Below are 27010 nucleotides of genomic sequence, written 5' to 3'. Positions count from 1 at the left end.
CCCGTAATGGCGAAGCGCATGGCGTAATCGGTTGCAACCGCAACCAATTTGTTGCCCTTAGCTGAGAAAGGGAAAGGGCCAAGTAGGTCGAGTCCCAAACGAAAGAATGGCTCTGTGAGAATATCGGTGGGTTATAAGAACGCCAGCTGAATTCATGGAAGTCGGCTTCCGACGTTGGCACAGGTCGCAAGCAGTTACATACCGGCCTGCAGAGCGGTAGAGGTCGGGCCAGAAAAAACGGTGCCAGATTCGGTCAAAGATGCGAGTAACACTGAGATGCACAGTGGTGGGTACGTGGTGGAGTTGTTGAAGCACGGTCCAAGGAAGGGGCCCCAGTACGGTCAGTAGTTGGTCAACACCGTCAAGGCGCCTCTTGCGTTTGTACAGTACTCCGTCGGACATACAGAAGGCACACAGGGAAGGATAAGGAGTTGGCGAGCTTAACCGATCTATGATGGTTCACAGAAAGGAATGACAGTGCTTTTCATCGTCAATATTGAGGAAGCCAGAGATGGACGTAACACTGTTGTCGGATTCAAGGTCTGTGGCTTCCGGTTGGTCAACAGCGTAGCGGGACAAGCTGTCGGCGTGCTGATGTAAACAGCCGGTTATGTACACAATAGAGAAAGTGTACCCTTGGAAGCGCAATTACCAACACCCAAGACGCCCTGTATGGTCCTTCAACAAGAAGAGCCAGCAGAGCGCGTGGTGGTCGGTAATTACGCGGAAATGGCCATCGAATAGGTATGGGCGACACACCGCTATCGGCTAAAGCAGCGCTAGGCACTCTCGCTCCATCACAGAATAGTTCCGCACGGCCGTGGACAGAAGACGGCTTGCTTAAGCAATAACGCACTCTTGACCACGCTGAATCTGGACAAGAGCAGCGCCAATGCCGCGGCCACTAGCTCTACGGATTTGAGTGGGTGCTGAAGGGTGAAAATGGGCAAAAATTTGAGAGCTCGTCAACAGCCTTATGAGGGCTGTGAAGGCTTCGACGTGCCACTGCCCCATGCGAAAGCGACCTCAATCTTTAAAATATCGGTGAGAGGGAGCGCTATGTCAGCAAAATTTTGAACGAAGCTACGAAAGTATGAACATAGGGCTCTGAAGCTGCGAAAATTCTTTATTGAACAGGAAAGTTTTGCATGGCTCGAACTTTGGCCGGGTAAGGTTGAATTCGACAGGAGTTTACAAGGTGCCACAGAAGGGTTATTTCACTACCACCGAAGTGACATTGCGACGAGTTGAGTTGAAGTTTTGCATTGCGAAACACAGCAAGCACAGTCGCGAGGCGCTTAATGTGGGGGTCAAAGGTTGGAGCAACAACAATTACGTCGTCGAGATAACACAGACAGATGGTCCACTTCAAGCCTCTGAGAAGGGTGTCCATCCCACTCTCAAACACTGCTGCGGCATTGCAAAGCCCGAAACGCTTTACTCTGAATTGAAAAGGTCCATAATGCGTAATAAAGGCCATCTTCTCGTGATCCTTCTTATCAACAGCGATCTGCCAGTAGCCTGAGTGAAGGTCAATCAATGAAAAATGCTGCGCCCCTCGAGGACAGTCAAGTGCATCATCAATACGAGGCAATGGATACACTTCCTTCTTGGTGATCTTGTTCAGACGGAGATAATCAACAAAAGATCTCGAGGTGTAGTCTTTTTTCTTGACCTGAACTACTAGTTAGGTTCACTGGCTAGCGGAAGGCTCGATGATGTTACTCTTTAGCATCTTCCATGACTTCGCGTGCAATGATGCTGCGCTATACTGCAGATACGCGGTAGGGGCGGCGATGGACTGCGAGTATGAATCCCATGCGTCCCTACGGCTATCTGACCTAGCGGTCGTTCATCGACATAAGAAATTTCGTGGTATCTAAACAGAGTGCGCCTAAGGTCTTAAGTTTGGGAGAGAGGCCGGTAGCGTTCATTTTATCGATGTCGTGGTAGGGTGACGAAGCCGAACAGGCACACGGGACGATAGGGCTGGCAGAGGCAGAAATAGTGGGTGTAAGCGGAGATATCTCGTACTCGTGCGCAGGTGTCAGACGGGCCACTGTCATGTTACCGGGAAGAACATTTGCAACAGACCCAAAGATGGGAACGGGAAGCCAAGTAGAATTATCGACAATGGTGACAACGGTACTTGGGAGTGCGACGCCATGCTGTAGAATAACGTCGACAAGCAGAGAGGGGATGTAGTCGCCATCAGGAACATGTGGTCGGGAATTAAAGGGTGCAGCAGTAGCGGCTTGAGGCGGCAACCGGGTGAATTGGGCAGAACACAGGGACGGATGATGTGCATCGGAGACGAAGTAGCTACCAGAACGAAGGTCGAACTGCGCGACACCTGTAGCGCAGTCTATTAGGGCAGAATGGGTCGAAAGACAATTCAGCCATAAAATCAGGTCATGCGGACAGCACTCTAATGCAATAAACAAGACGGTGGCTTGAAGTCCGGCAATCGTTACTCGTGCTGCACACATCCCCACAACCGATGGCGTACTGCCGTCGCCAACACTTACGGTGCATGGTACGGCAGGCGTGAGGGCTTTCCTGAGTCTTTTGCGAAGGGCGGCACTCATTACAGACATCTGCGCACCAGTGTCGACGAGGGACTTCACTGGGACTCCATCCACCTTAACGTCTAAGAGGCTTCCAAGGGTAGGCAGTGTGATGAGAGCATTTGCTGGCCAGGTCGTTGATGCAGCGTCAACTCAGGGAGCTGCAGCGACTAGTTTTCCTGGGGCACCAACGCGGAGGAAGAAGAGCGGTGGGCCTGCGGCGAACGAGACCAGTGACTTAGGGACGATGGTGGCCGGCTGGTTCGGAACGCCGTAGATAAGTTGTAGGTTTTCGTAGATGGAGGACGCACGCAGAAATGGGGAGCACCTTGATCTGGACGGTCGGACGGGAAGCTACACCTAGAAGGCGATGAACAGCGACTGCGGCAATATCGATCGATATGTCCAACACGCCGGCGATTGAAACAAATCGGGCTATCGTCCGGTGTTCTCCAGTCAGTTGGGTTAGGACGGCGAGATGGAACTGCTAAAAACGGGGAAGCACTGATTCGGCGGGGCCGGTCCTGACTAACAGCGGCATCACGAATAGGGCAGAAAGACGGGAGGCTTAAATTTGTTATCTCTTGTCTGACGACGAACTCTTTAACTCGTACAGAACATGCGTTGTCTGGGCGATGCTTGAGGAACAGCGCGAGACATGGCTTTGGGCTCGTGACGAATAATCTACGCGTCAAATTTTCTTGTCTAGGCAAAAAGATCCACGTGGCTGTTCTTCAGATAAAGATGTCGAAGCTGTATTTGGTAGCCCGTTGAACTGCTGCGTAATACGGCGACACTTAATCAGTTCGAAATTGCGGCAGTCTTTGATAGTCTGTTCCACCTAGTCATAATTATTGCCGATAAGCAAGTTGAATGCGTCATCTGCCATGCCCTTCAGGATGTAGCCATTACTGTCGGTCTCTTTCATGTCGTTGTCAGCTTTAGGACACAGCGCGAGAACATCTTGAATATATGCCACGTAAGATTCGGTTGACGTTTTAGTGCGATTCGATAGCTTCTTCTTCGCTACCAGCTGACAGCCAAATGGCTTTCCAGAAACGTATAGAAGCTTCTGTTTCCAGACGTCCCATCTCGTTATGTCGTTTTCGTGGGTCTCGTACGATGCTAGCGCAGTGTCTTGGAGATAGAATATCACATTCGCTAGCATTAGACTTGGGTCCCACCGATTATTTTTTCTTATACGCTCATACCATGATATTAAGTTTTCAATGTCCGTGCCATCGATGCCATTAAAGGTCCCTGGGTCCCGTGGTTGGCACAACCCGACAGAGGGCACAGTTTGTGGCAGCGGAGGTGGGCGGCTGCTCATTGCAGCGCTTTCGCTGTCGGTCATCGTGTCAGAGCTCACACGGCGACCACTGCGGAGCTCTGTTTTGGTAACCCGCACGTCCCCCAAAATGTTGCGAGGCGGAGACAAGCACTAATATTGTTTATGCAAGGGGAATGCTAAAGGCACCAGTTGATACTAAAACATGGCGACCGAAGCACCCCAGCAACAACACTTCGTTATCGTCTATTGTCGGCACGTCCTGTTCTGCAATGGTATGGTATGAAGAACTTTATTTAGGTCCTGAGGGATCAGTCTGGGACTGATGCGGGCCGCTCCCACGTCGGTACAGAGAGGCCGAGCCCCTCTGCTATCACACGGGCCCTCTGGACAGCCCTGAGTTGGTCCGCCAGCACTTCACTGTGCAGCATTCGCTGCCACCACTGTTCACCTCGAGAACCATCACCGGCCAACGCCAAGCGGCGCCACAGCATGTGTTGTAAATCGAGCAAACCTCCACACTTACTACAATAGACTGAAACCCCGCAGTCCGGATTAATTTTATTCATGATGACCGGGTTAGGGTACGTCCGTGTCTGCAGAAGCCTTAATGTAACCGCCTGCGGCCTACTTAATTTAGGATGTGGCAACGGGAATGCCCTGCGCCCTAAGTAATAGTGCTTGGTGATTTCGTTGTAGGTTAACAGTTGGTCCCTGTACTCAGGAGCGGGAGATCCAGCCCCTTCAGGGAGTACACGGCACACTAATCCTCGTGCCTCCCTGTGCGCCACCTCGTTGAGGTTACGCGGGGCTCCCTCCACTGTCCCCATGTGCGCCGGGAACCAAGTAACGGTATGCGAAGTGATATCCCTACCCTGCAGCAGTCTGTTAGCCGGTTCCGCAACAAGTCCTCTCGAGAAGGCTGTAATCGCAGATCGCGAGTCGCTAAACACCAAAACTCTTGTAGAATCAATTAGTGCTAGAGCAATAGCCACCTGTTCAGCAACCCCCGGGTCTTTGGTATAAATGGAAGCAGCATTTCTAACGCTCCCTTTGCCATCTACTACCACCACCGAATAAGCATTTTTACCAGTAACCCATGCGGCGTCAACAAACGCAGACTCCTCCTCCTGATCCTTTGCCTCTCGCAACAAAGCCCTAGCTCTCGCGACCCGCCTCCCTACATTGTGCACGGGGTGCACATTCCGCGGAAATGGACGAACCATGATATTCGCCCTAAGGTTCACGTTCAACTCGTGTAGGGGCGCCCTATCGTGCGACACAGCCACCGATTCTTCAATTGACTGTATTATATATACCTACCCGCTGGTGTACCTAGCAACTGCTCCCTCTGTGCGGTACGTTGAGCCTCAGCAATTTCATCTAAAGTATTATGCAAACCCAGTCGTAACAACATATCGTTTGACGTAGTCATAGGCAGACCAAGCGCAGCCTTGATGGCTTTTCTGATTAATGCTTCCAATTTATTTTTCTCCCCCCTATTCCAATTTAGCGTAGCTGCCACATACGATAAATGACACATAATAAATGCGTGAACTAAGCGCATCGCACCTTCTTCTCCTAAACCCCTATGCCTATTAGAGATCCTTCTTATAAGTCTTATGGCCTCCTCCGTTTTCTTGGTAATACGCTGAATGGTTCTAATGTTCGATCCGTTCGCTTCAAGTACAAAACCCAGGACCCTGATTGCTTCAACTTTGGGTATCGCCGACCCTTCCCTAGTATGAATTCTAATGCAAGGCTCAACTTCCGGTACCCAACCCCTCGGCCTACGACCTAGCTTCTTAGATTTGAAGATCAACAACTCCGACTTTTTAGTGGAGCACTTGAGCCCCATGAGACCCAGGTACTCCTCCGTAAGCGTTACCACCTGCTGCAGCCTAGCCTCAAGCTCCCCATCACTACAACCGACACTCCAAATAGTAATGTCATCCGCGTAGATAGAATAGCCAATATCCTGGACAGTGTCCAGTCTATTAGCCAACTTCGACATCGCCAGATTGAATAACATAGGCGAGAGTACGGATCCCTGCGGAGTACCACAGCAACCCAATTTAACGACTTCCGATTTTATCTCCCCAAACCTGAGACATGTCTTTCTATCCGTAAGGAAAGCCTTGACAAAATTGAAAAGCCGCTGCCCCATATTCAAGTCCGATAGCACCCGTAGAATGAAAGAATGTCGGATTTTATCGAAAGCTTTTTCCACATCAAGTCCAATTAGTGCCTTAGTATCCCTTGTTCGCCGGTCAAGGATCTGATGCTTAATCCTGATCATAGCATCCTGAGTCGAGAGGCCGGGCCGAAATCCTATCATCGAATGCGGAAAGACCCCATTGCCCTCAACATAACGCGTTAGCCTACTTAAAATGGCATGCTCAGCGACTTTTCCCAAACACGACGTCAGGGAAATGGGTCTGAGATTTTCAAGCCCTATGGCCTTGCCCGGTTTCGGTATCAGAACAGTAGTTGCCAGTTTCCACTCTTCCGGGAAAGAGCCTTCCCTCCATAGGCAATTGATCTGCCGCGTAAGGAACTCAATTGACCCATCGTCTAAATTCCGTAGCATTTTATTCGTAATGCCATCCGGCCCTGATGCCGATCGACCATTAAGATTCTGCAGCGCCATCCTGATATCACTTTCAGTAAATTCCGCGTCCATAGCTGCATTTTCGTCTCCACTATATTCCAAAACCACATCAGGTGTATCGTGCCAGGTCTCCAAAGGAAGGTATCTCTGAGCCAAATCCTTTAGCAACTCCTGCTCCGTGGAGTCCCGACACGCCTGATGGACCAGCTTACCTATCACAGTCCTCTGATTAGACTTAGTGTTTGTCTCATCTAGTAAATGTCTGAGCAAACTCCATGCGCCTCCCCTCTTAATGCGACCATCAATAGAATTGCACACTTCATCCCATTGCTGCTTGCACAGTACCCGACAATGGTCTTCAATTTCCTGATTAACCACTGCTATACGCTTTCTAAGCCTTGTATTTAATCTCTGACCCTTCCATCTCGCTAACATCGACTGCTTTGCTTCCAACAAATGTGCCAGGCGACTATCCATGTGTTCCGTGTCAATATTGGTCTGAACCTCTTTAGTGGACGCCTCAACATCACTTTTAATCTGAGTAGTCCACTGTTCCAAGGTCAACTCATTTCCTTCATCATCGATTCTCTGCGCTCTTCTTTTCCTAAATGCATCCCAGTCAACCATCCTGAATGTGCGCTCCTTTTTATTAGCCACTGCCAAAGTAATCATAAGTATGTAATGATCGCTACCTAAATCTTTATTAGAATTGGACCAGGACGAATCCACCACCCCCCGAACAAAAGTGAGATCAGGTGTCGAATCTCTACATGTCGACGTGCCACATCTGGTGGGATACGAGGGGTCTGTAATCAGAGTTAAATTCAAGTCTAGTGCCTGCTGCCATAGTCTCTCCCCCTTAATAGTGCTATAAACATACTTCCACACATAATATGGTGCATTGAAGTCCCCTCCAATAAGCAACGGTGCATCCTTAGCCAGATTGGTTGCCTTGGTCAAGAGAGATTTGAAACTCTGCTTCGTGTCCCGGGGGCTACTGTACAGGTTAAGCAGGTAAACGCTCCTCTGACATGACCTTTGCCGACCTAAGATTACTTCCACCATAATATATTCAATCTTGCAATCTGCCATGTGAAGATCATGTCTAATATACGCCAACCTCCTATTAATGAGAGTAGCGAGTCCTCTGCCCTGTTCATTATCCTTAACTTCCGCTTTGAAATTCGTTAAGGTCACGTTAGACGTCAGTGTTTCCTGTAACATGATAACTTGAGGCTTGACACCATGCGTTCTAACAAACTGCTGCAGAGACGCCTTCTTATGATTGAACCCCCTACAATTCCACGGCCAAATACTAAATGAACTATTTAACAGAGCCATCTTGACCACGGAAATTTGGTGAAGTAGTTTTGAGCTCAAGTCCATTCGGCGACTTACCCTGCTGGGCTAGCGGCCGAGTGCACTCCCGCTCCATAACAGGGACCACTGTCTCGTTTAGATATATTTCAATTTTGCCTAATCTCTGATCCGTGATATTTTCCCGTTCTTCTATCCGCTCCAGTCTACTAATGATCTGATTTACACTTTCTTGCAATGTCGCCATCATTGCTTTAAGCTCGGAACCGACTTTACCCTGAATCCGTACGGTCGAGGATAAGGCCCTCTTTTTCGGAGCAGGCGTCTCTTCGCCCGCCATGTTCTGTTCTGCGAACTCCACAGACCTTGGTACCTCAACCGAGTCATCATGTTTCCCAGTCTGTCTTAAGCTATCGTTGTTACCGGAAGGTAAGCCGTTCCTAAGTTCAGCTATCTCTTTTATAAGCCCGTCAATGGCTGCTTTTAAACTACGATTCTCTCTCTCCAATTGCGCAATCCTATCCCTATCCTTATTACCATCCACATGCTCCTGGCGCTGCTCGGACGCTCGGCCGGCGCTGATGCCACCCTTGACCTTGTCAGCCCAGGTGGTCTGGCTCCCAGCTGCGCCGCCGCCGCCACCAGCTGCAGGAAAGCGCACCCGCGCCTCCATAGAAACGGATCGGCTCCTGGTCGTACGAGTCCCAGAAGATGGCCGCTGCCTCGACCTGGAGCGGCTCCTAGAGCGCGAGCGGCCCTTAGAGCGTTGGCGGGCGCTCACCAGCTGCACCATCTCGGCTGCCTCTTGTTCCGCCGTTAGCTCCGCCCTGGCTCTCTCCTGTCGTCGAACACGCACGACGTAGGGAAGCTGGTATCGGTGTCTGCATTGTTTATCCGCGGTCAGGTGTCGTCCGCCACAAAGCTTGCAACAAGGCACACAGTTGTGATCCTCTTCAGGGTTCCGAGCCCCGCATCCTCGGCATTCAAAACAATCGGGGGCTGGGCAGACGTCCGCCCGATGTCCAAGCTTGCCACACACATAACATACATCCAATTGCTTTCGATACAGGAAGCACCGTACCAGAGTTGGCCCATATCTGACGAAATTGGGCACCTTTAACCCATCGAAAACAATGGTGACTGATCCTGTGTTTTTGATGCGTTTGGCCGCCATAGCCAGCGGATTGCGATCGTTAACAATGTTCCGCTCAAGTGTCGCGGGGCCATCCATAATGTCTACATTGCGAATGACCCCCTTACACGTAGTGTGTGGGGCCGTCTCGTACGCACTGACTTCAAAATCCTTGTCTGCCACTCTGATTGACCTGAGTCTCACATATCGTTCAGCGTTGCTCCTTTCTGGCGTACTAGCCACCAAGATATTTTGCATAAAGTTCGGGCAAATAACATCTTCCCGAATCTGTTCAATACCGAGGCCTGCCGCCTCTACGATTGCCTTGCCCGCCGCTGTAGAGCTAACTTTCTCCAAATTCAGTCCACCCCGTGGGCGAATGACTATTTTGATGTGTTCTTGTGGCATCGGTGGCATGCGCGACGCCTTCACAATGCGATTCTTGATTGCCGAGCCTCCGCGCCGTTCACCTGCGCCCCGTCGTTCAGGCATCTCACTTGGCGAACCGCCATCACCTAATCCATGCCTCGTCGTAGTTCTAGATTTTCGGTTGGACACTGTCCGCCATCCCAGGTCTTCAGTAAAGTCCTCCGCCGGGAGCACTTCCCTTTCAACGTGCATTGCTGCCATGCCGCGCTAGGTCTACCAGACGCTAGCTCTCGGCCAGCGTGGCGTGAGCACAAAAGTTCCAATGAAGTCCAAAAAAGGGGTGGCCCACCTCAAAATCAGGTATCCGCTGAATCTTCTCTTCTTCACGGATCCGATGATATCAAATTCTTTCTTTGCCATTTCACCGACATTGCGTCGGCATCAGCCAGTCGTTTCAATGCCGTAATGCACAACGGGTGGCCTTGGCACGCTAGTGTCATTGCGAAGTGGGACGTTACAGTACTACGTCGCATATAGCTGAAGCAATGACAGTTTCAGATTGACCACTTTGCGTGCTAAATAAACCTGACTTCAAGAATGCGGCGCTACATTGCTCGAGTACCGAGCGCATTACCGTCGGCAGTCACCATGCCACGAGTTCAGCGGTAATCTTTTTTAAAGGGTGGAAGTGGACCATGAACTCTCACCTGTTTGATTATATCGGTTCACATCCAGAAATGAGGCCCTATAGAGATTCGCAAATATCCCTAGCCGTCCCTTGTCCCACCACAGCTTTAGTGATATAGTCGAGCATCTTCCAATATTGTGCGAGGCAAGGGAGTGCTGCCACAGGGGGCGTACCAACAAAATATGCGCAAGTGCACCCCTGGCCACGTGCAGTGCAAGTGCTGGATGCTCTCAGTTCGGTGCTTGCAAATATTCAGTAAGCATTATGACTCATCCGCAGCATTATATTCGTGCCGCAGTCAAAATAGCCATGGTTTACTTTAACGATACGCTGCAACGTTCTCCAATGCACTGCTAACGACCACTGGCTGCTTCGCCTTCCGAGGTTACTTCAGCACGCATCACCAGCTATTGGGAAGCAGCGAGATTAGCTTCAGGCAGCACAATGACGGCAGCCCAGCGTATCAGCGGGACACTTTCTTGGACTTGACTGATTTCAAGGCGCTTAGCTGCGCGCACAAACAGTGTTCATTCTCTAGCGCTTTACTCTTTCTATTCAACCTTTGTCTCGCCTCAGTGTAAAGTAGCAAATCGGACGCTCGTCTGGTTTACCTCCCTGCCATTCTTCCCGCTGCTTTCTCTCTCTCTCTCCCCACGCGTGTAGTGACTCTTACCTTTTGGGAGCTTGGCGGCATTCAACCACCAGACTCGTTTACTATTCTGCAATTCTAAAGGCAAGTTTGTCCAGTTATCAAACAGCCAGTCTACAGATACTGACGTTTACAGCTTAGGTACAACATTTATTGTGGTCGACCCTCCCAGCTTCGTGATAATTTCACCTTATGAAAATTTAAAAAGTCTGGTGACATAAAGCGTTCATTCGCTCTCTCACTTCAGGCGTGGCATATTCTTGCCGTGCTGCAGGTGTGTCCAAGCTGAGCTTACAGAGTTTGGAAAGGGCGTTCTTGGCTCTCTTCGCATACAAATGAAAACCGCCCAGTGATTGGGATCATTGATGGGAATGAGCGTTGAATAATTAGAAACAGCAAACTATATTATGCTGTAATAACCTAAATTTTGGAGAATAACGTTCCAAATCCACTTTCTGATTGTGAGGCAAGCCGTAGTGGACTCTGAAAATTGCGACGATGTGGTTCTTTACTGTGCACCTAAATCTAAGAACACGGGTGTTTTCGCATTTCGCGACGATCGAAATGCGGCCGCCGCTGCCGGGATTCGATCTCGCGACATCGTACTCAGCAGCCCAACACCATGGCCACTGAGCAGCCACGTTGGGTTGCTGTAATCAACTTGAGATTCCAGTATAATTCGACTAGCTAGATCGCTCCCTAGGTAGAAGAAATATGAAAAAAAGAAACTAAATTTATTGTAACTGTCCAGTATGTTTGTGATAAATCGCCCGTAGTTTGTTCTTTCTCACTGCCGCCTGTCGCTATCAATGATCTATCGTCATGAAAAATTTTGAACTTGAAGCAATGAAGAGAGTACAATGTGTGAATTTTTTTACCAGAACTAGGTGCCATACCTTCAATAAACAAAGGTGCTAAACTAGGTGTTTAAATCCGAACAAGTCGTGGCTTTGTCTAATAATTATTTCTATATTAGGTGAAAACATATTCAGGGTAAATAATAAATCCACATGAACTCAAGGAATAAAAAGTGTGACAAGGAAAAGTTTCGCTACTGTGACAAGAAATACTTTTCTGCAGCACCACCTGCTGGGGCTCTGATGGGCCGCTGTGTGTGAATTAGTGTCTCGACACTGCCACACGAGCTAGACAATGGCACATGTGTTGTGCTTTATGTGTCTTTTACTGGTGCGAAACCTCCAGATGCATTGTATATTTGTGCGTTATGGATTTGAATAAACTGCTATTTAGTGAAATGTGCTTTTGTTGGACGGTAGGAAGCAGGCATCGCATCATATTTTCATCCATAGCTTGCTTGGCGAATAAAGTGTTGAAAGCATTTTATTTACGAATTTTCCAAGGTCTTGTTCTGAGGTAAGGGGAAAATATATAACAAGAACACCCCTGGTAAAGCAGTAAACAATTTTTGGGTCTAGATTATATTTATCAAAGCACACCGTCATTCCTGTTGCAAAAACAAAATTATTTAAGGCAAAATTGAGGCGAATGTTTTCTTTTGAATTTTTTATTGACGTTACAGTAAATTAGATGACATTAGAGTCCTCAGTTTTAAGGTTCAAGAGCATATAGGTTTTTCGCCCAACAATACTAGGGACGGCGTAGCACCTTTTTATTGGCATTCGAACATTTTTTAGGCCGAACTGCACAAAAAGAAAGTTGGCTCCAGTGCAGTTCTTAAATAGTCGTTTTCTTTCTTTTCCAGTACTCTTCGTTCTTGGATGCTATGCGGATGTTGCAATTTCAGCAAACAAGAAAGCTGAAAAGTTCGATAAGCTGCATGACCAACCGGGTGATTGGACAGAGAAACTATATTCCGGTGAAGATTGGAGTAGACAACTCATGCTTGATAATGAACTCGCTTTGGATGTGATAGAGGTGATTTTTTTCATCAGCAAAATTTTCTTATGAATTAGGCCGTAAGTGGTGAGGAACCTCCAGGAGAAGTGTGGTGTCAGTGCCCTTGATCTTGGTGGAAGGTTCAATATTAGCAAGTCTGCCTAGTACGATGCGAGGTGCTGAGAATTGGGGAGGTTATAAGGAGGCACAAATAGAAGGCTAAGAAAAAAAATTGAATATTTACAACGACAGGAGGAAAATAGCAGCGAAATTGCACATGTATATCTTCCAAATAGCTGTCATAAACACCAGGCTAACTGAGCAGCTACTGGCGACACTCGTCAACAATGGGTAGGTCTGGCCTTCTGACTTAAGCACCCTTACCGACGCAGGCTTGACCGACCAACGTTATTTGAAACAAGGTGAGGAGAGCGTTGGCGCAAAAGCGTCGAATTCCTTCTCGTCCAAAAAAAAAACATATGGAGGGTCCATAGCTCGCCGCCGGCCAGCGGTTTCTTCCCAGCGTGATATAAGCACGCGCATACACGCAAAGTGCCTCGGGCGGCCAGTCGCTCGGCAATTTTGCGTGCATTTCTGTGCTTCTTTCGCGCTCGGAAAAACACCTTTATATGGCCAGTATTGACCAACAGAAAATTGTATTGAGAGTTTTTCATATTGCTCAACGATTTTCTCATTGATTCATTTAACTTAATTATAATATTTGATAAGTTTATTAGGTAAGGAAGACTAATGCAATTGGACGTAATGCAAAAGGAATCTGATTATCTTCAGGCGCCGCAAACATTACCTCGGTTCTCTCCAGCTACGCGGCATCTGCACATATTAAAATCTTGGTGCATGATAGTTGGGGCGCGCTGTATGCATAATTTACGTCTTGCATCCCAAAAACTGTAAGCTCGGACGCGTAGCACATCTTCGGGTGAATGAAAAAGTGATAATTCCAAACATGTGTTGCGTGACCACTGCAATGGGCAATGAGACGCTCACCCGATGTTCCATGGCAACATGTGGCCTTGTAAGGTATAGCTCAAGAGAGGTTGAGTTAGCATGCCTGAAACCATGACGACCGGCTAGGTCAATATGGAACAAAGATCAGTACAGACGTACTCGGCATGTAGACCAATGCACAGTTCTTGGGCAAAAATTCTAGTAAAGAAAGAAAGTACGAGACTCTTGACTTGTGAAAGATGTCAACGCTCATGTCACTACCTAGCGATGCCATGGGTATGCAAGTTGAAGGGGATTGTTCCCTTGCGGAGATGGAGACGTCGAAGTGACGTTCCACTGAAGAACAGAGTGGTGGCACCTCACAGGTTGATCTCATCCATGTTGGCGGAGTAACCTTGCGTTCATGTTTGCCTAGTTTGGAGAAACTTATGACTCCTTATGCGTCACGTATGACAGACGCCAGTTATAGCAAGTCAGAAGTTGCAGAGTGTGCCGATTCAATCAGGCGGCACGATGGCTCAGCTCACGGAAGACATAAATACCGCCTGCCTCCAGAAGAAACGAATCGAGAGGCTAGGAACGTGCAAACTCTAACCTGTTGCAGCACGGCAAAAATGAATGAACGGTTTGAGTTTTCCAGCTCTGTCATGTGGAGGTACAGACGTGCATCTCTGTGGAGTCTGTGCCGGACAGCTGCAGTAAGGCTTTCCCATTAGCAGGTCAAACGTCTCAGACGTCTAATCTGGTATGGAATAACCTAAGAAGCAGAAGAACAGCTGGTTGCCATCTCAGGAATTTAACGTTGGACAGAATAAACTCTTTGTTGTGAATAGCGTATTTAATTTGGAATTTGTACATGCTTGAGCACGTGTGATTTGACCTTATAAGTGTTGTGATTTGTACATCCTATGTTCTTTGTTTGGAACCTATAAGTACTATGGGGTGAACGCATAGTGAATAGTGTGCGCTGAACTCAACACGTGAGCTTTGTAACATTTGTTTCTTTGTGCGACGCGAAGTCAACTTATCGCGTTTCTGCGCGCACTTTTTCTGTATATTGGGACGAGCTCTCGCAACAGAGTGCAGAAAAACCCGATCGACAGTGCAGGCAAAGAGTACTTAAGAAAGGCGACACTTGGGTGGCTGCCTCTGTACCGGTCCCGGAAAGCGCCAACCGTCCCGATTGATCTGCCTTGTATTTTTCAGTAAGCATTTCCTGCGTAACATTTGGTAACTCTGAGGACCTATGAGGAAGCCGTCAGACCTCCATAGCAGTTGCTGCCTTGCCGGACTCCGATAATTGGCAAGCATCATCCCTAGAGAGGAAGGTGCTCCCAGAATTGCGTTGGCAGTACCAGCCCTGATGCAGCACTACCAAGAGCCGTGCACGTTGATTCCAAATACGGAAGAAGTGTCGATGAGCGGCCGGCCCTCATCGGGTAAGGTGGTACAAAGGTACAAAGGGTAAGGTGGTACAACCACATGAACGCTGGCAACCAACTGAGGAGCAACGTTTTCTTTTTGACCGACACGGCGACAGCTTGGTATGACAACCATGCCGACGTGATGACTACTTAAGCATGCTTCGTTGAGGAGATGAAGTGTTTTGACAGTTCGGATGCTAAGAGGAAACGAGTGGAAATAAAGTTAGCTCAGAGGGCTCAGGTACTCGAAGAAACTTGCACCGCTTAGATTGAAGATATTCTAAAAGTGGGCAAGACCGTACATCCTCGAATGTCAGAAAATGATTAGGTGGGGCACATTTTACATGGAATCGCGGAAGAGGTGAATGAGTTCCTCATTAGAAAAGAAAATCTGTACACCGTATGAGGGGTGATACGGCACTGCCGTAACTTTGAAACACTGAAGACTCGTCCAATAACATCGAAATTTCGTCAGCTGTCTAACGTGACCCTAACGGACAACACGAGTTGCCCAACAGCTTTATTGAGCACCGCTCGGTAGATTGTCCGTCAGGACCTCCTTCTACGCAAAGGAGCGCGTTACGTGGCACCACATCAGAGTTCCCACGTTTTATAGCTTCCATGTTTCGTACACCTCCCTTGACTCCTTGGCAGCACTCAGAAAATGGTGCGGGCTTCGGAAGCTATTGAGAAGCCCCGCATTATGACCTGTCCCTACCATCCTATAACGGTCTTTTTGACCAACACTTTGATCAGCACCGACTCAATGTTAGTTGACGAATACCGGCCTCTGCCTATGGCTTACAAAATATAATATTCAATATTCTCACCACAATGCTGCAGCAAAACATTGTCATCAGCATTCGGAAGTTCACCCTAGGCCAGTGTGTTAACCTGTGGCCTACGAGGTGAGTACGCTAGGTTCTGTCCCCAGCGTCGACCAGGGGGCTCTGGGCAATCAATGCTGTTTACGTGGCCTAGTCGTCGTATCTTGGACACTCAGCGGCCAAGGAGCTTCGATTGAGGAGGCCGCTTGGGGAAGAAAAGCCACGTAACTCCACCCAAGGACGCTACTTTTGAGCAGAGAGAACACGTTTCGGTTCGTCGGCTTCCGATCGCACTCTGACACCACCACCAGCTTTCCGAGTGGATCAATCACCGCCACCCCGCGCCGCATCACGTCACCCGCGCTGGTATATTAGCCAGCACGGCGTATGGAGGCGAAAACGCAGGAAAATTTTTACGGCCAACAGAGGTACGTCCAGCTATTGAAGATACCTCCAACTAAAGATTAGGGTTCAAGCGTTTAATGACGATATCTCTATCATGTCTTTAGTCGGCACAGGTGCAACTGCTTCCACCAAGTCACAACGTTTGCATGACTTCTGGGACGCAAGATCATGTTTGGTCAGGACCCGATCACAATTTCTTTTGAGTGGTGATTGTATACTCGTTTGGTCTAACGTAATGCAGATGTTTCACTGGGCAGTGAAGTTTTTAACACTGAATTTACTGTTGCTCCTCGTTCCAATCGCAATGCGGTTCTAGGGATCGACTATTTGGATTGTGTGGTGCCAAAGTTGACTGCCTGATGGGAGAACTCAATCTGGGCGGAATGCATTGCGTCTTTGAACTTGGCAGACTCACCCTGTCAAGAGAATGCATTTTTTGTTTCGGAAGATAGAGTAGTACCCACTGTTTGCTGATGTTGTAGCGGACCCTGTAATGTGTAAGGCCTAAAAAATGTGTTGGTTCCTCATGGCATAGTATCGGTGGTGAACGGATGCGCCTTGTTGTGAGCGAAAAACTATTCTACTGAAGCGGTGGTGCTTCCTCATGGCTTAAAGCTTGCCACCAAGAAGGCTCGGTCATGCCCGTACCTACCCATACCATAACATACGCCTGCCCATACCCATACCCTGACTCGCCCATACCATTGGTTACCCTTCCTGTCAAACACTCCTCGGTATTGGACTTTCCGCAGAACGACGGCCTGCATTGATATCTGCGTCTAGGACTCGCCATCGCATTAATGCATGATCTGTCCAACCGACTCCATAAAACCTTATCATGTGTCGCCTGCAGGGCGCAAAATAATCAGTGATAAAGACGAATAAATGCTAAGCAAAGGAGTGTCTAGGCATCATCTAGCCATTGAGCAGCACCAATAATATTAGTAAAAAAGAAAGGTGTTACCTGGCGATTCTGTGCTTATTACCACAGCCTGAACGCCATTAGTAAAGGCATGTACCCGCTTACGCGAATTGACGACGCGATGGATTGGCTTTTAATGACCTCTTAGTTCTCCTCTGCTGATCTGCGGTCAGGTTACTGGGAATTCCTATGCAAGTTGACGATAACGAAAAGAATTCGGTAGCATGTTACACTCCTGTAACACGTGAAAGGGAAAGCCTGCTGCACACTTGGTAATGCACCGTCGTGCGTCGTCACGTTGCTGCTTTCGCAGTTCGGCTTTTATGGCTCGTTTTCGACGCTTAGCTTCGGCTTCGCGCTCGTAAAGTGGGGTCAGACTCGCGCCCACGACATCTCCTTTCTACTTTGCGTTCCATCGTCTAAGCAGGGGATTGAAACATGTGGTGTCCTTTGTGTTGTATGGGTGATTTGAATGAAGGTGTGCAGTATTTGGTTCACCTTGCTGAGCGTTGCAGCATGAACCTTACGGGGGTGTGAGCCGTTAAGATGGCAACGTTGTTTTTCTTGTAGCACTTCTCTAGACGCCTCATTTTTGAACGTTGCATGCGTGATTCCAGTGAAGGCATGCACTGTACGCTTTCCTTTGATGACTGTTTGTAACCTCTGCATTAGGAAAGGTATGAACCATTGCACTTTTTGTTTGCTTAGAGGAGGGGGGGGGGCATGAGCGATTGCTGATGATGATAGTTTTTGTACCATTGGATGATACACGTTTTTTTAAAGGCTATTGGGGGTATGAGCCACTTAGAGATTTCGCATTTGAAGGGGATTTGTACCGTCCGAAGGATCATTTGAATTTACCGTCATGCCTTTAGGGCTGTGTAACGCGTTTTCAACGTTCGTAATGGTCATGGACACAAGTATGAAGTTTGCATGTGCTACCTGGAAGAATTTGTGATCTGTGGTACGAAAATTTATTTAGCATAACAAGAGTATGGAGTTTTTTCTGAACTTCTAGGAGAAACCTTCTAGGAGAAACCTTCTAGGAAAGACCAAATTAATCTCCGTGGCTTCCCTGGCGATATCCTTTAATGTGCCAGCAGGCGAAATGAAGTAGAAACATATAATTCAATCGAATCGTATTTGCTTTTCAGATCGTATTCAGACTTCAGAGTTCACTATTAAAAATTATTGAATCCCCGCAGGGGCGTCTGCGCAAGCAGGCGTTTGGTGTGTTGCGACACCACGGACCCGAGCACACGAGGGTTGGACCTTCCCGCGTGTAGCCGTGCGCGGCTTAGCCGTGTCCGGGGAAAAGGGGATCCTGGGGGTTGAGCCAATGCCGGGTGTTTGGACCTTTACGGCCCCTCGGCGGCGGCAACACACCCCTTTGGCCTCTGCTTCACGTAGACGGCACCCCCGGACTGACCCACCCGGGGGAAATCGGTAGTTGCCTTTTCCTGTCTCTCTCTCCATCCAGCCTTCGTCTTTCTCTTACTTTTTCATCTTTCCTGTCTTCTCCTAGCTTCCATTTACTTCCAATATTTCCAGGCAGCAAGGGTTAACCTTGTGTGAATAACCAACCTAGGTTATCTCATATTTGGTTATAGTGATAACGTACAGCTGGCGTTTGCAGGACCTGTTTTTACAGTCCCTGTAACGTCCCCTTGTTGGGCTCCAGGGTGGGTGGCTGGCGTTATTGCCGAAAATTAAGTTCTCCTATGGCAAATTCCTTCCCACCCCTCCTTGATCGCCCTCAGAAAAGAGGGCGCACCGAAGATGTATTCAAGTTCTTTGGTCGTGAAAGACCCAACTTCCCACGATTTCATGTGATTCACTCGGAAAAGTCAGACACACAAGTACGCACAATCTCCCCATTTCTAGTTTCAAAGTCTTTAACTGAGGCTCTTGGTCAAGGTTACAAGGCAACAAGGATGGCAAGTGGAGATCTCCTCTTGGAGCTCCAGAATCTGAAACAATTTGAAAAGCTACCCAGTCTCGTGTCATTTGGGGACGTTCAAGTAACAGTGACTCCACACCGCACTATGAACACTACACGCGGCGTTGTCTCAGATGATGACCTGCTTCAGCTGACAGAGGCAGAGCTCCTAGAGGGCTTCAATGAGCAAAATGTTGTTAATGTGAAAAGAATAAAGATAAGGCGCGATGGTAAAGAAATTGCGACCAAACACCTAATTCTCACTTTCAATTCAAGTGTCCTGCCCGAATCAATCGAGGCCGGGTACATAAAGCTCCGTGTCAGGCCTTACGTGCCTAATCCACTCCGATGTTTCAAATGCCAGCGCTTCGGCCACAGCTCGCAGAGCTGCCGAGGCCGCCAAACTTGTGCTAAATGCAGTGCCAAAGAACACACCACTGAAACCTGTGAGAACCCTCTCCGCTGTGTAAACTGCGATGGGGAGCACGCCGCGTACTCGCGGTCGTGCCCATCCTGGAAGAAAGAAAAGGAAATTGTTACAATTAAAGTCAAGGAAAATATCACTTTCAAAGAGGCACGCAGGCGGGTTTCATACCTGCCCAAGAAAAGCTTTGCCGAAGTGGCGCGTCAGGGGGCAGCGTCACAACGGCCTCCGGCGGCTGTCCGACCCACAAACAGTGAGTCGGCAGTTACGCCGTCCGCCCCTGCGGCGGTTGCAGCTAGCGCTGCTCCGTCAACCGTGGAGAAGGGACCATCGATCCCGAAGGTGGGCGCAGCCGAGGCTGCCTCAACCTCCCAGGTCCCTTCCAGCGCTGGCAACGGCCGGCGCAGCCAAATCCCCCAGGGAGCCCCAACGACCTCCGGGCTGGTGGGCGCAGCGGTCTTGCCCTCCAAGGCGGGACTCTCCCTGATAACTTCTCGCTCGCAAGAGCACGTGTCCGGCGCCTCACAAGAGGCAATGGACACAACACCTATCCCCACGGCGCGCCAAGCGCCTAAGGAGCGGCGAGGCTCCCTCGAACGCTCCAGAAAGAGCAAAACTCCCGTTACAGGGCCTCGAAAGGGCTCTGTAATTTAATCACTGTAATTTCCATAATCACTACTTCTGTTTCTGTACACACAGCACATATTAACTCCCAATATGGATACACAAATAATTCAATGGAACGTCAGAGGTCTTCTCAGAAACCTTGATGATGTGCAGGAACTTATACAAAAACACAATCCAAAAGTGCTGTGTTTACAGGAAACACATTTAAAAAACAAACACACAAACTTTCTTCGACAGTATCTAACTTTTCGCAAAGATCGCGATGATGCCGTCGCATCATCGGGCGGTGTTGCCATAGTAACTCATAGAAATATAGCGTGCCAACCTTTACAGCTACAAACGCCCCTTGAAGCAGTGGCGGTTCGAGCTGTCCTACTAAACAAACTCATCACCATTTGCTCGCTTTACATACCCCCGCATTACCAACTAAACAAACATGAATTTCAGTCCTTGATCGATCAATTGCCAGAACCCTATGTTGTTCTTGGCGATCTCAATGCACACAGCAGCCTGTGGGGAGACTCTCGTATCGATGCGCGAGGTCGCCTCGTTGAACAATTTCTTTTTTCGTCCGGTGCGTGTCTGCTGAATAAGAAGACACCCACATATTATTCTCTCGCAAACAGAACATTTTCATCAATTGACCTCAGCCTAGTTTCCCCTTGTATACTGTCTGAACTCGAATGGGAAGTCACCAAGAATCCTTACGGAAGCGACCACTTCCCCATACTGCTAAAAACACATAAAGAAAAAGAATGTCTACCACAGGCTCCTAGGTGGAAGATCGATACAGCCGACTGGGAGAAGTTCCGAAACTTAACTAATATCTCATGGAATGACATGTCTTGTTTAGGAATTGATGCTGCGGTGCAGTATCTTACAGCCTTCATTATAGATATTGCATCTAAATGCGTATCAGAAGTAAATGGCTTGGCATGTAAACGGCGGGTCCCGTGGTGGAACGAAGACTGCAGGATCGCTCGTAAGAAACAAAACAAAGCGTGGGGGTTGCTACGCGCTTCTCCCACTGCAGAGAATCTAGTCAACTTTAAGCAAGTAAAATCCCAAGGCAGGCGAACCCGCCGACAGGCCAGAAGAGAAAGCTGGCACAAGTTTTTATCGAGTATTAACTCGTTTAGGGATGAGGCCAAAGCCTGGAACAGAGTTAACAGGATTAGAGGGCGGGAAACACATTCGCTCCCCCTGGTAAACACACAGGGCGATACACTGCAAGACCAGGCAGACTCACTTGGAGAATATTTTGAGAGCGTGTCAAGTCAAACAAATTATACACAATCCTTTCTCAAATACAAACAAACAGAAGAACGTAAGCCATTAACAAGAAAAGGTCGAGAGAATGAGCCGTACAACTGTCCTTTTTGTATTGCGGAATTGAGAGCTGCCTTGAGCGCATGCAACAGCTCCGCACCAGGATCTGATAGAATCATGTATGAAATGCTCAAACACTTACACAATGACACGCAGGATACACTACTCACACTTTTCAACACCATTTGGGATGCAGGGTACCTTCCAACTGCATGGAAGGAAGCCATTGTGGTCCCTGTTTTGAAACAAGGCAAGGACCCTTCCTCAGTGGCAAGTTACCGCCCGATAGCGCTCACAAGTTGCATCTGTAAGGTGTTTGAAAAAATGATTAATCGGCGACTCATTCATTTCCTTGAACTGAGTAAAATCCTTGATCCCTATCAGTGCGGCTTCCGAGAAGGGCGCTCCACAACTGACCATCTTGTACGTGTCGAAGCAAATATCCGGGACGCATTTGTACACAAACAATTCTTCTTATCCATATTCCTCGATATGGAGAAGGCGTACGATACGACGTGGCGTTACGGAATCTTAAGAGACTTGTCAGAAATGGGCATCCACGGTAATATGCATAATATAATAGAAAGCTATCTGTCAAATCGTACCTTCCGGGTAAAAGTCGGCAATGCATTCTCACGCCCTTTCACGCAAGAAACGGGTGTACCCCAAGGAGGCGTGTTGAGCTGCACGCTCTTTATCGTGAAGATGAACACGCTTCGCGTTTCATTACCACCCGCCATCTTTTACTCTGTCTACGTGGACGACATTCAAATAGCTTTCAAATCGTGTAACCTCGCAGTCTGCGAGAGACAGGTACAGCATTGCCTGAACAAAGTCTCAGTGTGGTCAGACAAGAATGGATTTAAGATCAATCCTAACAAAAGCTCTTGCGTTCTTTTTACAAGAAAGAGAGGCCTGGTACCGGATCCTTCCTTAGAACTGTGTGGACAACGAATACCTATCAGCAAAGAGCACAAATTCCTAGGTGTCATACTTGACTACAGACTCACTTTCGTCCCCCACATTAAATATCTTAAAGAAAAATGTCTGAAAACAATGAACATAATCAAACTTCTATCCCAGACTACATGGGGTAGTGACAGAAAGTGTTTAATGAATATCTATAACAGCCTCATTCGATCACGACTAGACTATGGTGCCGTGATCTATCATTCTGCAGCCCCGAGCGCGCTAAAGATGCTAGATCCGGTCCACCATCAAGGAATCCGACTGGCCACTGGCGCTTTCAGAACGAGCCCCATACAAAGTTTATATGTAGAATCGAATCAGTGGCCACTCAATCTGCAAAGATCTTATATCAGCTTCACATACTTCCTTAAGGTGCACTCCAATAATCAACATCCATGTTTCAACACTGTTAACGATATGACCTGCACTACACTTTTCCATAATCGCCCCTCTGTAAGAAAGCCTTTCTCGCTTCGAGTGAGGGAGCTTAGTGAAGAGATACATGTCCCACTACTCGAGCCTCGCCTAATGCATCCAACACAATTGTTACCGCCTTGGGAGTGGCAGGTCATAGAATGCGACATATCCTTTTAGAGGTAACAAAACACGCACCAGAGATCGAAATACGAATTCATTTCCTAGAACTCCAGCACAAGCACTCCTGCGCCGAGTTCTACACAGACGCTTCGAAGTCTAATGCCGGGGTGTCGTATGCTGCCGTCGGCCATCCTTCTCAGAATCCGATGTACTACATCCGGAAACAAGTATATTTACGGCCGAGGCCTACGCATTACTGACTGCTGTGAAGCATATAAGAAAATCAAAACTCCAAAAGTCAGCGATATATACAGACTCCCTAAGCGTCGTTAAGGCCTTGATGTCACCCTATAGACACAAAAATCCAGTACTTAATGAACTATATTCCGTCTTGTGCAAAGCGTACATATCTAACCAGCATATCATTATATGCTGGGTGCCTGGGCCATAGAAACATCGAGGGCAACGTTCTGGCGGACGAGATGGCCACGTCTATAGCATCGCAAGCCGTTAACCCTACCGCCGAGGTGCCTGTCACAGATCTGAGGCCTTTCTTGCGAAGGCGGCTGCGAGCCCACTGGCAACGCATGTGGGACGCGGAAAAAGATAATAAGCTCCACCTAATAAAGCCACAGTTAGGACTCTGGCCCTCTACAACAAAATCGCGCCGAACAGATGTCCTATTCTGTCGTTTAAGAATAGGACACACATATGGCAACCCATAACTTTCTACTGACCGGAAGTGAGCCTCCAAACTGTGGTAGATGCGGGGAGAGGCTGACCGTACTCCACGTCCCTCCTGGAGTGTCGCGAAGCCGAATCTGAGAGAAGGAGACATTTTTCCTTAGCATAACCGCCAACACATTCCTCTTCATCCTCTAATGTTTCTCGGTCCAGAACCGCTTTTTAATACAAACAGTGTCCTAGGTTTCCTCAGAGATGTCGTCTTACATGTTATTAGTCCCATGAATTCGTAGCGCCTCCTCTCTCGAGAGGATGCCACTACGATAATTGTTTTGCGTAGCACATGCCTCCAGGCCCTTGTGCTTCAAGGGCTCTAAGGAGGCAGTAGTGCTCTGGCATTTCTTATAATCGTGATATATTTTACCTATCGTATCATTCTTTTTAAATACATCTAAATATTCATAGTACAAGTCATACGTCATCGCCATAATTTTATCATACAGATTTTACGCACTTTAGAGCGTATATTTTAAGGCCTCTTTACAGCCACCTCACACCAACTTCATAGCAATCATAATTACACCGCAAACTCATTACCACAGACATGGCGCTCTTTGGCCACACCTGGCCCTTGCGCCATAAAACTCCACACATCATCATCATCATCATCAAAAATTATTGAATAACCGTTTGTGTTCGAATGTAACGAATAACAGCACTTTTGAAGCCTCGAAGGTGAGGGGGCCGATGCAAGCGGGGACTCTTATTGCGAATGATTGTGCTGAGTCGTAGCTGTTGCGGTAAGGGCGCACCATTTCCTGACAGAATTAACGCACGTGTGCTAATCGTTTCTGGTGAACAAGTTCCTTGCTATCATTCAATAGAAACTATCTGTTTTGGGAAAACCTGTAAATCTGCGAACTTGATTCAGGCAAGGAAAACATTTTTTGACAGTCGCATTACAACTGGGTGCCCGATGTAGTACTACACCTATCTTCTTCAACGAACACAGCAGACTGTATGTGAGGCCTACTGTTCCTTTAAATGCTTCAGTATTGTTCTTATGAGAGTGCACCGGATAACTGAATGCAGCCGCTTATATTACAGAAGCTGCTTAGTTGAGCGTACGTACATTCGGTAACGGCATTACATTGAAGGTATGAAATATAAGATAAGCGCAACATGTTTCATTTCATTTCATTTTATTACCTTAAAGACCCCTTGCGGGGTATTACATAAGGGATGGGTGGTACAAATAAAAATTCGGGATGTTGCCCGAATTTTATAGACAGAACACTCGTTACTACTTCCACGAAGGCAGTTGATGTGGCGATGGTAGCGATGTGGTGGGGAAGGCCGTTTTTCGCTGTAATGTGACTCGAGAATAATTTCATTCGTTTACACCCTAGAAAAAAGCGGAAGGACGCAGCTACCTTCTTTTCTTCTTATTCTTCTTTATTTGAACAAATTTTAGCATTTTACCGTCTTGTGATATGGTTGTGATGCAGCCTGCTCAGTTCACACCACCTGGGGTTCTTTAACATGCACATAAACCAAATTAAGAATCGAATTCCGCGACCTGGTTTGGACCCTTAAGCTCTAGTATAGCAGCGCAACGCCATATCCACTTAACAGCCAAGGCGCTAAGGGCTACTTTCCCCACTATCGCGTCCGAGTGCAGGAAAAATCACGAAGATATTACAATGCCAGGCCGCCCCCGGCGGAGGTGACCTAGGCATTAAGCACTCCCCATACGTAGGTCGATCCCCAAGATAGTACAATAGCGGTTGACCCGCGGTGGTGGCACACTTCGCCATTAAGGGGCCCACATACATAGCTTTGCAGGTCATCCTTCATAGAGTGGAAGGACACAGAGTTCTGTTGTTGTTCTTGTTGTTAAGCATGTACTGGGCATAAAGTTTCACACGGATTTCGGGCCAAAGATTACCATATATAGTCGCTACCGAAAACAGTTCTCGGCACCCGAGTGCCGTTCTTAATAATAAAAGTGCCTATTACTCCGTGTTCTGTTACGCGAGGAAGACAGAAACATAAATGGTATGTTGCACTGCAGCTTTTTATTCTATCAGAATACTTACCGTAAATCTGACTACAGGGCGCCGGAGGGGCCAGATATGTTTTATTTGTTTGAAGCGGCAAGCAGGACATTACATATATTTTTTCTGGTTGCGCTTTGCAAGACCTACTGACGAAAAAGTAAATGCGCAAAAATACACACGAAGGATACGTACTGCTTGAAGAACAAGTAAAATATTTGTTCTCCGAAAAGAACGGTACTATAACATAGCAGAATGAAAGCCAACACTGCAGCCGCAATGCACGCGTAGTCATGAAGCAGCATTAAATATAAATAAAATAAAATAAAGAAGAGAAAGAAAGGCATCTATTTCTAAGGCATAACTACATGTCATTTCCAATTATAAACATCATTTGGGAGGTCTGATCACAAACAGCAGCGCGCGAAGCAGTACGAACGACCACGCCGGGCAGAATCGCCAGCAATTGCCAACAGCGCGACCTTGATGCAGCTCTATCCAGATCAATCGCAGTGCCGCCATAGCATTTTTCGTCGTCACGCGTCTCACCGCAAAAGCATGCGCAGCCCGAGCCGCTCGTCCCACTCTACCGTATTCTAGTACACTTTTTCTAGTACACTAACGTATTCTAGTACACAAGTTTCCATATATATGATGGGTGGGGGCATCGGTGTACAGACGACGCGCGCTACTCTGGCGCCATCTCGTCGGCAACGTCGACGCAGATCCCGTCTTGCACGGCACTACGCATTTCTTCTCACGTTCTCGCCCTACCCTCCTCCTCCACTTTCCTCCTCGCGCGACCCAGATTTGCGCCCTCTCCTCTCGCGCACGAGGCGAGGGAGGGTTCATGAGTGGGAGGAGGAGCGTTCTTCTCAGGGGGCTGCTAGAATGCCTCGTTGTCCTCCTCGCCCGTCGCTCCGTACAAAGTGGAAACAACCGCGGAGTCTTCTATGGCGTTGGCACGCGAATAGCGGACGCCATAGGGACGCGTTGCCGTCGCTCGTGGCCGGAATGCGCGCCTCGCGGTCCTCATCTTAAAAGCGATCTGTGATGTTTGCAGAGTGCGTGTTTTGCCGGTAGCTTCGTATGCGCTGGCGTTTCGACGTTTCGTTTGCGTTGAAGCGAAAGATTCATAAAGGTGGATTCGCTTGCTGCTGCCGCGATTGCTCAATTCAGAATTTCGACAGTGAGTTCCCGCGCTCATCGAGCGAGATGGCTTCATGTTTACCTTTGCGCGCTTGACACCGTGTTGGTTAATGAAGGCAAAACAAGTTGGCGGGCTAGTTCGTTTGATTCCATGATACAATGTGTAATCGCGACTGAACAAGGACGTAGACAGAAGCACACACAAAAATACGGTGCGATTTCTACGTCCTCGTTGAGTCGCGCTTACATGGTCTATCATTGTTAATTTGG

At 48.1% G+C, this 27010-nt stretch overlaps 1 protein-coding gene across 1 annotated transcript in view; it reads left to right on the top strand.

Moving 5' to 3' along the window:
• The window catches only part of LOC142587061 (lipase member I-like), an 82667-nt gene that overhangs the window by 14734 nt on the left and 40923 nt on the right, over nt 1-27010 (top strand). Inside the window, exon 2 of the mRNA XM_075697946.1 lies at nt 12345-12517. Within this exon, the coding sequence (XP_075554061.1) occupies nt 12345-12517 (173 nt within the window). The remainder of the gene's footprint in view (nt 1-12344; nt 12518-27010) is intronic.

The sequence above is a fragment of the Dermacentor variabilis genome, chromosome 7 (genome assembly GCF_050947875.1).
Source record: "Dermacentor variabilis isolate Ectoservices chromosome 7, ASM5094787v1, whole genome shotgun sequence".
Classification (NCBI taxonomy): Eukaryota; Metazoa; Arthropoda; class Arachnida; order Ixodida; family Ixodidae; genus Dermacentor; species Dermacentor variabilis.
The sequence above is the reverse complement of the archived record's forward strand: the minus strand, read 5'-3'. Positions and strand labels throughout refer to the sequence as shown.